The following is a 15,086-nucleotide window of genomic DNA, read 5'->3' as shown; positions in this document are numbered from 1 at the left end:
ATACGTCTATCGTACGAAGCCAATACGAAGCTTATAATATTATAGAGTCATCGGCTGTGAGCATTTTAGTAAGAGCCACCGCAGGCTTACAATAATTTCAAGTTGGCCAACAAAATCGCATAGTATACCAATTATAATAGCTACAGCGACTTTTGAGAGCTCACACATTTTTCCAACTAATTTGTACATCTAAATAATTGAACATACTCAGAACCGCGATTCCTTTCCGATTACCCACAGTCAGGCCTGTCCCACTCGCGCGTATAGGCATAGAACTGTAAGTACCCCTTTAAAGGGGCACTTCAGTAGGGACTCACAGGCGAGCGGTGACGCACGCGCACGAGTTTTTAGTTGTTCGTTAATCGTTGCATACCTACCTGCGTGCGTATTCATTCGCTGTCACAGAAACACAAAAAAATAAAAATATTATACGACCGAACGTACTATAACCTCCTCCTTTTTTCGATGTTGATTAATAAAATATAGGTTGGGTTTACTAAAATTTGCTCGAGAGAACTAAATGATAAGTACTTATATTGTGTTTTTAGTTGTTAGCTCCTGGACTATTTGTTCGCGTCATTGCTATTAACTATATTATTTCGTGATGAGTACTATTCAAAACCTCCAAAAAACCTTATCTGCTTACAAAAATAACTAAGTTATACAAACACTTTAAGTAGGTAATATGAGACCGGTTTCAATAATTAAGATATCTAAGTAAGTACGCGTAACTAGTTACACGCGAATTTATGATAATTAAATCTAAGTATATAATACTAAGACATAATATCTTAGATTATTTCGAGTTAAATAAAATGAAGTTATTAAATATAAAGATTAAAATATTATTTTTAAAAAGAGACAACCCTGATTTCGTCAGAAAAAGTACGAGTTATGCAATAGAAAGGGAGCGGACATGTAGGTAAATATAATTGGAGGCACATAGCATTGCGCGGTCGGAATTCGAACTTTATAGTATCGTAGCATGAGTCGTTATTTCTTTAAACGGGTTGCGCTAGTGGGAATTCTGTTGGTACTACTAATATTCTGTGCCACAGTTAAAAAGTTGTCCAATTAAATTGTGAAACTACTTGTAATTGTATATCTGCGGTGATCCTAACTTTTTGTACGATAATCTTCTAAGTTCTACACTATAATTATTGAGTAATGTTTTTACTGGGGGTCAATGACCGAATAAACAGAATTCTGCGATTTGAGAACAGTTAAAATTAACCAGCGACCGTAATGAATTGATGAATATGGCACAAGCGGTTATTGGACCTTATTAGTAACTAGGCTAGGAGCGATAAAAACTCGCAATTCTTATATAGACACAGACTATTAGGCATAGATGTATCGAAAAACTTCTTGGTGACTCTTACAATGATAATCTTCAACTTTATTTTGAGTTCAAAGCTATTTACTGCATAGGTACTCAATTATAATCCAGTATAAAAAATACGATATCACCCCCAGGTAGCCCCTAAGTCTACAATATTGTAGAACAATATTTTATTGTACAATAAGATTGAAAGGCGCGGCAATGTTCAATATTAACACTAAACCGTCAGTAACATTGCACAATTCGTAATATTGGCCAATTAGCTCAGTTAACAAAGTAGTTGTAGAATGCGTGAGCGGGAACCTAAGCAATTTCTGCAGGAACTTATTCAGGGTGGTTAAGGACAAAACATACTAAAAGTCCTGACGTCTAGGAGGTAAGCCGGAGGGAGGGGCAGGCGACAAATTTTTGGTTTTTGGCCAATAACTAAAAAACTATGCGTTGTAGAAGAAAATATTATAATATGATGAAATTAAAGCTTATTAGATTCTCTATGAATCTATCGTCGCGCTGTCTGGTGGAGATTTAAAAGAAGAAAACAACCCATTGCATTGGTGTGTTGATTATTTTGTGGGTCTGAGAATCGTCAATCGGCTAACATCACCTGTTTCTCACTTTCGAAATAACGTTGCAGCATGTCAAAATATGACTTCGTACAGTCTTGAGTCCTGATTCCTGACTCCTGACTTTACACTATCAAAGTTTTTTGAAGATGAAATAAAAATGAATATAGGCATGATATTTTAATACACACAAATTCACACTATGGAACTCTCTCGTCAGTGAACCAAGTCTAACTCGTAGCTTCACTCCTCCTGAGTGAACTCCTCTGGACTCCGGACTGTTAGATAAGCTGCTGTGCAGTGTGCTTTTTTAAATTCTAAGAGCTAAACCAGCGCCATCTATCGATTCATTATTTTTATGTATGGCAATACAAGTTTCTATATGGCAATTATTTTAGTTTTTTTTTCATTCGACGCTGTCAGAAATTTCAAATTCATAATACGGCAACACTTCCTGTGTGTCGTTCGGCCATGTTACAGCTCGTTGTTGTGAAGAGGTTGCTAAAGATACGAATTTTTGATATTTATTTCGGTGATTCTATTGACAATATTTTTATGTGCTGAACATTATAAATCATAAAAATGTTTTGTTTCTCCAGTGCCAAAAATACTTACTCATGAAAAGTTTTACGCAAGGTTACATCTGCCATCTCTGTTGTATGATGTCTTGAACAATTCTTAGTTTTGGCTTCACAGTAACTTTATCTCTGAAATAAAAAAAATTAAACATACGCAAAATGTGTTAAAACGGCTTATAAAAATTAGGTTTATTAAACAAATGCTTAGTTAAGGAAGTCAGGATGGAACTTATTTTACTTTTATGTCTTGTTTCGTGCGGACTCGCTTACGATAAAGGTAAATAAATAAATTTATTTATACTCTCATAACCTCATAGGTTTTATAAATAGTAGTATTATGAGTAGTTTGTCAAGGGAAAGCTTTGTCGGAAGCTCCTATAAGTTGGACAAGGAGTATAGAAGTGTTGTTTATTTTTAGCATCTTTCTACGGTGCAAGTTACATCTCGTACCCTCTTCAGGAGGCAAAAGGAGTGACGGATATAAGTTTTCGTTTCCGTACTCACCTCTCTGATGCCCTTTTGCTGCTCGCTGCGGGAAAAATAGATTACTGTATGGTAAGTACCTATAGTGTTGTTTACAAATTGAATCGAAAGTATGGTTTTCGTATTTTTGGCTCGATGGCTACTAAGATGCTCGCGTGCTCGTAGATTCGCTTGGAGAGCGGCAGGCTGATACTCCACATCAACTTGGGTGCTGGCGAGAGTGAGCTCTCTTCCCCCAAAGGCGCCTACCTCAACGACACGAAATGGCATCACGTCAGCATTATAAGGAGGGAAGCCAATCTCACCATGAAGGTATGAAACACACTTGCAGCCACATACAATGACACACCAATTCTTTTTATAAGATGCTCTGACTTATTTTTATCTATGGCCAATTTCAAAATCTTAGTCACAATCTTCGAGATCTTCTACTTTAAGAGTAATAATATACATATTAGGTAGATGCTTAAGTTTTTATCATTAAAATATATCTTTGAAGCATATCTTAAAATACTTTACAAGGCCAGCATTCCTGACCTAAACTTTGTATTTAAGCATAAGTTTAAGTAATGTAAGGAGCCTTATCAAAACACGTGAACCCGGCGTATATTATCTTCTCATTGTTAAGATTCTACCTAATGTACGGTAGAATTTTAACAATGAGAAGATAATACCTATTATATTATCTTTTTATGCATCTGTAGTCTCTAGTCTCTACCCATCTCTAAAGCTAAACGGAAATTAATAATTTTTGGATTTACGCCTTTCAGTAACTACTGACGATTTTTGTTGTAAATTTTTATGTTGAGACAGTGGTTCTTCAGTCTAGTGAAACCCTAAAATAAGTTAAGAATCCATTCGTAATCTATATTCTTTTGTCTTAAGTATCGCCAGTTTAGTCCCTAAAAAACCCTCAGAGATGTTTTTGCTTCAAAAAACTACACATCTCAATTAATCCTATAATAATATTGTTCACATGTCAACATGTGCGTACGTCGCTTTAACTCGCGCGTAATGCATGCAAACATTGTTGCTGTGGCGTGATACATATTCAGGGCCCCCACTACCATAATATGTGCAATGTGTGCAATGCACACGGGCGCCATCCTCTAGGGGCGCCAAATTGCCATCTTTAGGGGCGCCAAAATTAAGGTCCCAAAAAATTTGCGTAAAGGGACGCCAAAATCCTATTTTTCCACACAGGCGCCAGTAGCCCTTACGGGGGCCCTGAACATATTATTTGCTTTTTGCTGCACCAAATTACTACGAAAATAGCGATCAAACTATCGCAGAATCCCTATAAAATCAGAAAAAAATATTCTATGTTTCCATAACGTAAAAAGAGTCAACTCAGGCATTTATAAGTTGTAGAAGTTAAGAAGCAAAAATATATTTTATTGAGCAATTTTACGATCTAGATATCAAAATAAATAATATAAATAATAATTAAAATTGACGTTTTGGCCCGTCCGTGACTTTTGGTTCGTACTCAAAAGGGTGCCGGTTTGATCCGGAGTGAAGGCGTGTACCAATAACGGCCGTTCCCAATATTTGATCTATCTCTGGTTTTGCCCTACTAGAGATAGGAATAGCTCACATTAGACATTAGAGCCATATATTTTATGTCAATTGTGAGCTATTCCTATCTCTAGTAGGGCAAAACCAGAGATAGATCAAATATTGGGAACGGCCGTAAGACATTTCAGATCTCAAGTACATAATACAGACGCTCGTACGGTGAAGGAAAACATCGCGTGGAAACCCGCACATAGTTGGTCCCAGACGTATTGACCTGCTCATTCCTCTTGACCAGGCAGACTATGTTGCGAGAATGCTATTTAAAATCAAGATTTTAACCACTCTTCAAATACTGTAGTGCCTGGGACAAGTCCCAGGCACTACAGTATTTGAAGAGTGGTTACTTCGCTTTACTGTATAAATCATCCACAACAGATGCAAAGGCCTTGTCTCGTTTTGGCCCATCTACATTTTCGCAATCGATTGTTCTAAAATCTAATCTATCATAGCCTATAGGCTAACGTAGAGATGTCGTACAAAGATTCTAATGCCCTCTTAATAAACTCCCACCCAAAGGTAAAACATTCCAGAAATACCTTTATTAATCTGCAAAATACGTGCACGAATCCGATATTGTGCACACGCCTCAACAGTGACAAAGCGATTGTACGCGAAGTTGGATTGAACTATACGAAGTGTTGCATAGTTCAGTGTGCAGCGTTGTCTCTGTTAATTTGCGTCATAACGCCGTTTGTTCTCTATGCAAATGAAGTTCTTGGTTTTGTAGGCGCTAGGCGACGTAAAATAACATCGAAACTGCACTGCAAGTTCGTCTGACACACCACTCGGCCAAATTGGACGTCGAACACCGAAGTTGGAAGTTAGACAAGAAAATTACAATGCATCCCACTGAACGGGAATTAATTGGGTTTAATATCGAAATTAATGACTAATATATTAAACATTTGATAATAAATGTTTGACATACGGATTAGTTTTTAATGCACAAAAAAGGGAATACATGTGCACAAAAAATAAAGTAAAGCTGCTCTTAAAAAGGTTACTGTTGAGTTATTTAATTTTAACTCATAAAAGCCAAGTTGGAAATGAGAAAGTCGACCAACTCCAATGTTAACCTATCGCCAGCGGCGGGGTTTAAAAAGCTAAATAAAATGAATAATTTAATTGCATTGGCATAATACCGTTGTAAGTGTTAGTTCCAGGAGTTATTTCATTGATCGCACCGCAGAAGTTCCAAACAAGTCGCTGGAAGTTCCTATAAATTTAATAAATTACTATACTGTACTCGGCGAAACCAGGCGGTAGCGGTCATTGACCTTTTTAGTCTAGGCGCTAAATGAAAAATATTCGCACTGTATTTAGTATATTTAAGAATAAAATTGACCTCATATAAAGACAGATTATTACAGATCCATCGGAAAACATCTTGATAACTTTTAGTGTGCCGAAGTTCGGCAAGATTACGCCTGTAATGTATTTTAAATTACCGATGACACACCATGCCGAAATTACGTCGCGTTATAGCGTACAGCCGAACTTCGGTCGAGCGTAAGTTCGGCAGCGATTCGGCGGTAATGTTTGTTTTTTTCGGCGTTAATTCGGCGGCTTTCGAGATTCAGAATACTCAGACAAAGTTACGCAACTGAATTTCCGCCGCGTAATTTCGGCTCTTATCGTATATCAGCCGTCATATTAGCCGAATGCGTCGGAACGTAATATCGGCCACGCAACTCCGGCCGCGTATCATCATTCATCGGCATGGTGTGTTTAGACACTAAGAATGATAATCTCCAACTTTTTATATGTTTCAAGTGATATGCTTCATATTCAGTTCACATCGAGTATGCAAAATACGATATCGCCCTTAGACATCTGACACTTCATTGTCAATCGTGGTTTATTTTATAAAGACAATATTTTTGACAGGGAGTCAATGATCGCTACTGTCTCGATTCCCCGAGTACACTCTAGCGATCTTGAATATCGATAACAGTAGGTACACTAGGCGAATTCGAATACTATTCAAATACTCTTCCAAGAATTCTTAAAGTTTCTATCAGTTTCGAAGTGCAGGAGCGCTTTTACTTTTTAAACTGTAGATATCGCATATAAAAATCAATTGTTCAAGATTGCGATTATATTGCGAGTGCTTTTAATATCAGTAGCAGATAATAATAGAATCGCAAGTCTTTGTTTAATATGATCAATTCTGAATAATATTATGGTTTTTGTTATTCTAATGGTATTGATAAATCAATTGTGTTTTACTTCATACTTGCTAAAAAATCTAGCTATTTTGTTGAATATAAATGTCGAATCGAATATTTCATAATTACGAAAATATTTAAAAAGAAATAAACTACATATATTGAATATAATATTCGTTGTAAAATCGACCACGTTTTAAAATTTACATACAATAAAATATAAGTACAAATGAAGAAATAATTCATTCATCGTTGCGCCAAAATTAGTTTATCGCGCGGAAACCGTAAATTTTTAACCGACTTCCAAAAAGGAGGAGGTTATAATATGTTCGGCTGTGGATATTTTTTTTTTCGGTAAAAAGTATCCTATGTCCTTTCTATATTATTTCTATCTATTCTATCTCCATACCAAATTTAAGTAAAATCGGATAAGCGGTTGGGCTTGATGAGGTAACAGACAGACAGATAGACACTTTCGCATTTAGAATATTAGTATGGATATCTAATGCTAAGTACTCACATACGGTTTTGCTCGATCGAGCAAAACCCGCGGCTCGGGATTTCGTCCACACATTCAGCATTGCTCGATAGTTTTATTCTAAATCGATATTATAATATTTAATTCCATCAAGCCGGCTCGATGCGAGCCTTGCAGCTGTCCAGTTTTGCGGTCCACACAGTAATTATTACTCGATTTGGAGTAAAACTATCGAGCAAAACCGCATGTGAGTACTTAGCATAACAAGCTTAACGCATTGTTGTACTAATGAAGCTGCCTTTATAAGATCCAAGACTATGCGAGGACTAAGTGATTACAGCGCGTATCGACGACGGAATCAACACGAAACACCCCCTGCGCTTTCATGTTCCAGTGGATATACCTTTAATAGAATTGTGGCTTTGATGAAGAATGAGATGCTTCGATAAGGTTTAGTTCATGAAGTATTGTTCGGTGGTTTTTATGGAGAGCGGGATGTTTGTGAGACAAGGAAATGCGTTTTTAGGATTAGGACTCAGGTTGGGTTGAAGTTGTGTTAATGCAGGTCGCGCAAAACTTTAAATCGCTCCGTGAAACTGGAGCTGGAGGGGCGAATTATTTTACATTAGATTTTGAGAAATAGCTACAAATAAAGAATCTTCTTCGACCGTCTGATCGCGATGTACCAACAAAAATCTTATATCTTTAAACGAGCAATTCTTGTATAATTGGAATCTCGGAATCGGCTCCAACGATTTTCATGAAATTTAGTATATAGGGGGTTTCGGGGGCGATAAATCGGTCTAGCTAGGAATCATTTTTAGAAAATGTCATTCAATCCATGTTTTATCGAATACCGAGCAAAGCTCGATCAAATAGCTAGTCTATACTAATATTATAATATTATTATTATTATAATATTATAATTGGGAAGAGTTTGTTTGTTTGTTTGAACGCGCTAATCTCAGGAACTACTGGTCCGATTTGAAAAATTATTTTACTGTTGGATAGCCCATTTATCGAGGAAGGCTTATAGGCTATATTTTTATCACGCTAAGTATAATATGAGCGAAGAAATATAGCAAAAATGTGGAAAAAACGGGGAAAAATTATTTGAAAGGGCTTATTTGAACGCGCTAATCTCAGGAACTACTGGTCCGATTTGAAAAATTCTTTCAATGTTAAATAGCCCATTTATCGAGGTAGGCTATAGGCTATAGGCTATATTTTATCACGCTAGAACTAATAGGAGCGAAGAAATAGAGGAAAATGTGGAATAAACGAGGGAAATTATATGAAACGGCTTATTTGAACGCGCTAATCTCAGGAACTACTTATCCGATTTGAAAAATTCTTTCAATGTTAGATAGCCCATTCATCGAGGTAGGCTATAAGTTATATTTTATTACGCTAAGACTAATAGGAACTAATAAATAGAGGAAAATGTGGAAAAAACGTGGGAAATTATATGAAAGGGCTTATTTGAACGCGCTAATCTCAGGAACTACTGGTCCGATTTAAAAAATTATTTCAGTGTTAGATAGCCCATTTGTCGAGAAAGGCTATATGCTATATTTTATCACGCTAAGACTAATAAGAGCGAAGAAATAGATGAAAATGTGGAAAAAACGGGGAAAATTATATGGAATTGCTTATTATCTTATGAACTACTAGAGCAATTTTTATTTTATTTGGCAAACATGAAGAATAGACCACGTGAAGGGACATAGGCTATTTTTTGCTGCAAAATGTACGGTTGCGTGAAATTCTTAAATTACTCAAGCGAAGCCGCGCGGAACATCTATATATAATAAAATCGTAGGAAAGTCAATTCTGTATATTGAATATTTTTGTACAATAAATAATACTTGGGATGTGATCTACTATGCTAATGCGGACGAAGTCGCGGGCAACAGCTAGTAATAAATAATCAAAGAAACCTTAAAACTTAACACAACGCATAAATAAATATTTTCCCAGTGCCGCAGTCCGAAAGTTGAAATAATGTTAGTGATGCTTAAGGTGCGTTTAGACCAGCGTGACGATGGATCATTCGGAAATTATATGTCGGGATATACGATATGCACACCTACAGCTACAGTACATTGTACGTACACACTACACACATCTGAAATGTCACGGTCATAATCACGACTCACGTATAATGACGGCGTGAAACAGCGCTTGCGCTGTGTTTCGCCGAGTGAGTGAGTTTACCGGAGGCCGAATCCCCTACCCTATTCCCTTCCCTACCCTCCCCTGTCCCCTTCCCTACCCTCCCCTATTAACCTATTCCCTCTTAAAAGGCCGGCAACGCACTTGCAGCTCTTCTGATGCTGCGAGTGTCCATGGGCGACGGAAGTTGCTTTCCATCAGGTGATCCGTTTGCTCGTTTGCGCCCTTATTTCATAAAAAAAATGTACCATCGAAGAAATTGATTCATAGGCAGTTGACGAACCTCCGTTATTTGGTAGGATTATGTCAGTTCAATGTTAATTTACACTACCGACCAAATTATGTAGGACCGCCATTTGTCTATGAATCAACTGCTCTGATATTACATAATATTAAAATCTTCATGTTCTAGGTACATCCTCTCGACTTAAACTTTTATGTTAGGAACGAGAATTTAACTTTCGAATGAGGTTTCGTTCAATAAAACTGTGGGATCGAATAGCCTACTATATTTTACAGGCAAGTTTTAGTTCTTGTCACCCGTGCTGCCAAACTTTCCCATATTTTATTGCGTTTTATTTTTAAGCGCCGACGAAAATAGTGGGATGCTTTATGTAAGAAATGTCTGTCTGTCTGCCTGTGTTTGTCTGTCCGTCCAAACGGGTAGGCCGATTTTAATGTAGTTTTTTAATTTTTTAAAGCTGACATGATCGAGAGTGCATCAACTTGCTCTCTGCTTAAAAACTTCGATAGTTTTTTTGTTTGTAGTTAAATACAAGAATTCAAGAATAATATTTATATACTTTGTACTTTTGACGACCTCTGTGGCTCAGTTGGTGGGCTATTGGTAGCCCAAGCCGGGGGTCGCGGGTTCGAATCCCGCCGACGGAACAAAAAGTTTTCAAAGTTCCAGTGCATACAATATGGTTATAAATATAGAGCTTCAGTTCAGAAAAACACGTTCTCAGTATCCACTATCCACACTCAAACAACATGTTATTTAATAGCTTTACAAATTACATACAATCATTGGCTTTTCCGAAATCAATTCCAACCATAAATAAAATACTGTGAAAATTATTTAAAGCGAGAACTGATAAATGACCGTTGAGTATCCTCCATTTTAAATGAAACTTTATGATCCGATTTTAACGTAACGTTTTAAATTATGATTAAGTAAAGGATTTTAAACGGATGAGTATATATCGTAGTAAAAATCTTCCTTGAGTAATATAATATTTTGCAACTCAAAAATATGAAAAAAAAAATATTTAAGATGCATTAAAAAATATACGAGTATAATATAGCAAAATCATCTTCAGCCCACAATAATTGGGCATACGAACAAACCTCTAAGAGCGATTTGAGATAAGTGATAACTTATCAAAAGCAAAACAAGACAGTATTAATAATAATAATAGTATTAAATATTCTTTATTGTGCACACACTAAGAAGTAACATTACAATAATAATTATAAACTTATAACTAGTGTACCACAATGGCGGAGTATTGCATCTAACGCTAAAAAATTGTCTTTTTATTTAGCTAGTTTTATTAAAGATCTACTGCATGATATTTATAATGTGCACGTTAATACTGTTTGAGGTAAATAAACATTCCAAGTTAATGTTTTAATCAAACTAAGAACTGCCCTGGCGACAATAAAATTAAGCAGGAACGTTAAAAATTACGCCTCGAAGTAGGATTTATATTCATTACACGATCAGAAATTAAAATGCCGAGGCAGCCTTTTTAAGGCTTTGCCTAAATGTTCAACAAGTAGCCCACTTTTCTAGTCGAAAAGTTCGTGAAAAATGCGCCATTTATTCACGAAATTCATGGAGATTGACAAGACGTCTGCCAACGTCAGACTTTTGTAGGTCAGGACTGAGGCTACGAAAGGATGATGGGAACTTTCGTAGCTAAACCGTTTGCAGCTACAAAAAACTAAAACAGATAGTTTTGGAGTTCAAAACTATTGCTATTATTCTGAAAAGAAACGTGTAATGCAATAAAGTCGTAATTTCATGGTCGTAAAATTGGACTCTAAGCCCATAAACTCTGAGGACACAACAGCTTTATATAGCTCTATTCTGCCTTACTTTGAGAATCATTCGACTGGGCCAATACTTGACGATGTATTTATGAATAAAGTAGTTATGATAGCGTTTGCTTACATAAAATTGAGAGTTGTTGGTTGCCGATATATTTTGCTGTAAGCAAAACATAATATTTCCTACGTTGAATGAGCACTGAGGACTAAGACGCATTGTTCTTTTGCAAACTGAAGTGCAATAATATTTTATAATAAAGGAATAGAATAGACGTGAATGTATGTCGAACTTTTCGATAGTAATAGATGCTAAATCCTAACATCTGGACTTTGCTTACTAAAATACATTTAGTTCGTTATTTTTATATATCTTATTTAATTATAAGGACTGTATAATCGTGGACGGTGGAGGTAGACAATGTTTTGTCTTTTCGCTTTTCTGTGTCTTATAAGGTTCTTTTAGGCCGGCCTAACAAAGCCGGAAATTCATATTATTAATTCAGAAAGACCGGAATACCATGCAATACGCTCCACACACATTCAGATTTTTCAGATTATGAATTACATAGATCGATCTTTAAGAATATGAATTTCCGATTATGAAATTCCGGCTGTGTGAGGCCGGCCTTACAATGTATCAGATGACAGGTCTATATAATTATAGTCAAAACGCTGTATTCTAGAACCAACATCTAATGAAGTTTATGTCGATGAACATCGAACAGGTGGTTGTTATAAGCTGTAACAAATGAAATTACGTAGTTTGAGTACAGTTAGCGACGTTTCCTGCGGCGCGGGCGTGACTTCTATTGTTTGTTCCGGATAGTCCGCCGGAGTTGAGAGAGAGCAGATTGGTGTTTTATTAAGTGTTGCATGTTGTACAAGTTTGTTGTGCAGGAACACGCGTGGGAACCGTTTATTTTCCGTGATAAATACTGTCCCACAAGGTCCCATATCAAATTTAATCAAAATCGATTTAGTGGTTTAAAAATAGCGAAGGATTGGCTTAAACTAGACGGACATTACACAGAATACATATACATTTTCGGCTTTATAACAATACCAGAATATATATTGTATACTTAGATGAATGATTGGTCTCGCGCTCACGCTACGACCGCGCGCGCGAGACCAATCATTTATCTAAGATTGTATATTTCGATTCCCACAAATGCGTTTCCTGAAAATTACGTTTATCGCGTAGAAACTCTACCTTTTGTATGTATAATAATTACTATCCTGTATCTTTTTTCGGCTCTCAAGGTCTAAGCTCCATAGCAAATTTCATCAAAATCAATTCAGCGGCTTTAGCACTCAATGTAACACACACACTAAAGTATGGATGAGTAACGAAAAAACATTTTGTTTCTCATTGTGATTATTATCGGATCGTTTCGTTTATGAACCGTAAAATTATTTCCCAGTAAAGTGAGTAAACTAATAATTTGCTGTCCCACTAAATCACATTTTTATTCATTCGAGGAATCGAGGAAACATCAGGAAATTAGTAGGCACTAGGCATACGTAATTGGCGAATTGCAAATTATATTGCGAAAATCTTAAGGGAAAATTTTGTGATACTTTTTCGAACTTTTCCTTTCATGTTTTTCTATTTCTTCCTAGTAACTGTTTATATACTGCGAAAACTTGAGATCAGCATAAAAGGAAGGGCCTTTCCCTTCCGCCGTATTTAGGTCTCTTTTGTGGAAAGAAAAGTGAGCGGGGCGGGTGCGAAATGCGAAATGCGAATGCGCACGGGGACACGCTATTGATTGGTAGATCAGTGGTCAGGCGACTGGTTATTGGTAGATCGCAATAAACGGTTATTTTAATTGGTAATATTTTCCCAAATCTTAGTTTTGTGCTGGACCTATACCTAATAATATTCATGGCCACGCCAACGGTGGTGTTTAATTTTAAAATCGCACTTTAATCTGTAAGCGGTTTTAACGGCACCTTTGATGAAATAAATAATTGCATAGCGAGTAAAGTACACCTATTCTATTATAATAATTCAGCACTAATGCGGTTATTTCTTTGTTCGACCAGCAACTATGGAGTTTAGGTCGCGGTTACTTTAGTAATTTATATTCAGTTATGAAGGTCTACCTAAGGTTCCAGTAAGTATACGCGAACCTCCAAACTTCCGTCTAATCCGGGACTCTGGGCTAGTATGGGAACCTGCCCGGCTTAGCTAGTCCCGGCGCCAAGGGGAATGCTTCAGTTTGCCGAAGCGTTCCCTTATTTTGGTGGAAGTCCGGTCCCTTTTGAGGTAGACCGGCCGGTCGTGGAAGGAGTCCTGTGTTAGACAGATCCAGGATATCCTTCCGTATACGGCTGAAGGTAAACCGCAGGTGGTTTTAGTGGGTAAGCCCGGCACTTCTCGCCGGGAGTTCCACATACCCCCGGGGTGCTTCAGCTTATCAGCTTAACTTCACACCCCCAACCCGGGGCACCAAGGTCGTCAACAAGGAACACTTATAGTTTCGGTCTGTCCGTCCATCTGTCTGTCTGTTAGTCTGTCTGTCAGTCTATCTGTTAGTCTGTCTGTCTGTCTGTCTGTCTGTCCGTCTGTCAGCTGTTTTACCAGAGACTGTAGGACCTACAAAGCTGTAATTCGGCATGAATGCAGATATTAATGATGCCGACAAAATGGTAGGTATATAAAATGTAAAAAAATATACAATGTGTCCCAACACCGGTGTCCGATCCTTTAATGTCATGATCTATGGCATATTTTATCGACAAATTGGCTCTAAAATTTTTTCTCTCACAGTTGTAAAATGGCAGCCATTTTAATTTTTCTCGGGCTTTCACACTAATCTGGCCAGTATTTCACATGTGAATATCTTATGAAGATAAAAAAGGAATCATTTGATAGCTGAATTTGTGGACTACGCTTACATAGGCAATATGTTATAAATTTCGTAGAATTAAACATAGAAAAACCCAAGTTTAAGAAAAAAAATGTGTATTTTTATTAATAGCTTGTTGTGGAAAATCTAGCTGATTAAACTAGTTCTTTTTTTAAATAGATAGAGGAAGTTTTCATCTTCTAAAATTCTTTTACTTAATAATTTATAATGTAGTTTCGTACGGAATTCATGTACGAGCTTTTTATGTGTAATGTTTAAGAACTGTTTTATTTCTACATCCTTTTTTAGTTGTCTTTTTGTTTGTCGTACCACTTGTTCTATTCGCGGTCTAAACGTATAAATCACGGGTTTTGCTGCGAGAATAATGTAGAAGGAAAATCCTTACTTATTAATTGTAGCTAGGGAGGGGAAGTGGGGATTTCGCGACAAGCTCGAGCGTGTCAGATTAAGCTTGTATAGGCTTCCGACATATTGTGTCTAGTTATCATGGTATAGAAATCAGATTTCTCACGTAGTGGGTTAAAAAAGTTATTTTTGAATATTTAAATGTCATTGGATCTGTCAGATTAAGATAGATAATGTTTTGTATACTTACCCCAAAGAAGCTTCCATATAAGCTGCCGTAAGGCCGCCATAATTGTCAAATAGTAACACAAAAGATTTTGTGTTACCGTTACACAAAAGTGACACCATTTTTTGATAAAGGTGGTTTCATAATGGTGAAATAAATTACCTACAATTTTTATTTTTTTATTTCTGTAAGACGATTTAATACAAGATAAAATGTGTG

The 15,086-nt window shown here is 36.6% G+C and overlaps 1 protein-coding gene across 1 annotated transcript in view; it reads left to right on the top strand.

Moving 5' to 3' along the window:
• Positions 1 to 2,361: 2,361 nt before the first annotated feature.
• LOC121738655 (chondroitin sulfate proteoglycan 4) overlaps positions 2,362 to 15,086 on the top strand; it is a 144,787-nt gene continuing 132,062 nt past the window's right edge. The window contains exons 1-3 of the mRNA XM_042130858.1: positions 2,362 to 2,760; positions 2,902 to 3,038; positions 3,132 to 3,278. Coding sequence (XP_041986792.1) covers positions 2,706 to 2,760; positions 2,902 to 3,038; positions 3,132 to 3,278 — 339 coding nt within the window. The 5' untranslated portion in view covers positions 2,362 to 2,705. The remainder of the gene's footprint in view (positions 2,761 to 2,901; positions 3,039 to 3,131; positions 3,279 to 15,086) is intronic.

This window comes from Aricia agestis, chromosome Z, assembly GCF_905147365.1.
Source record: "Aricia agestis chromosome Z, ilAriAges1.1, whole genome shotgun sequence".
Taxonomy (NCBI): Eukaryota; Metazoa; Arthropoda; class Insecta; order Lepidoptera; family Lycaenidae; genus Aricia; species Aricia agestis.
Note: the sequence above shows the minus strand (reverse complement) of the source record. Positions and strands in the feature narration are given on the sequence as shown.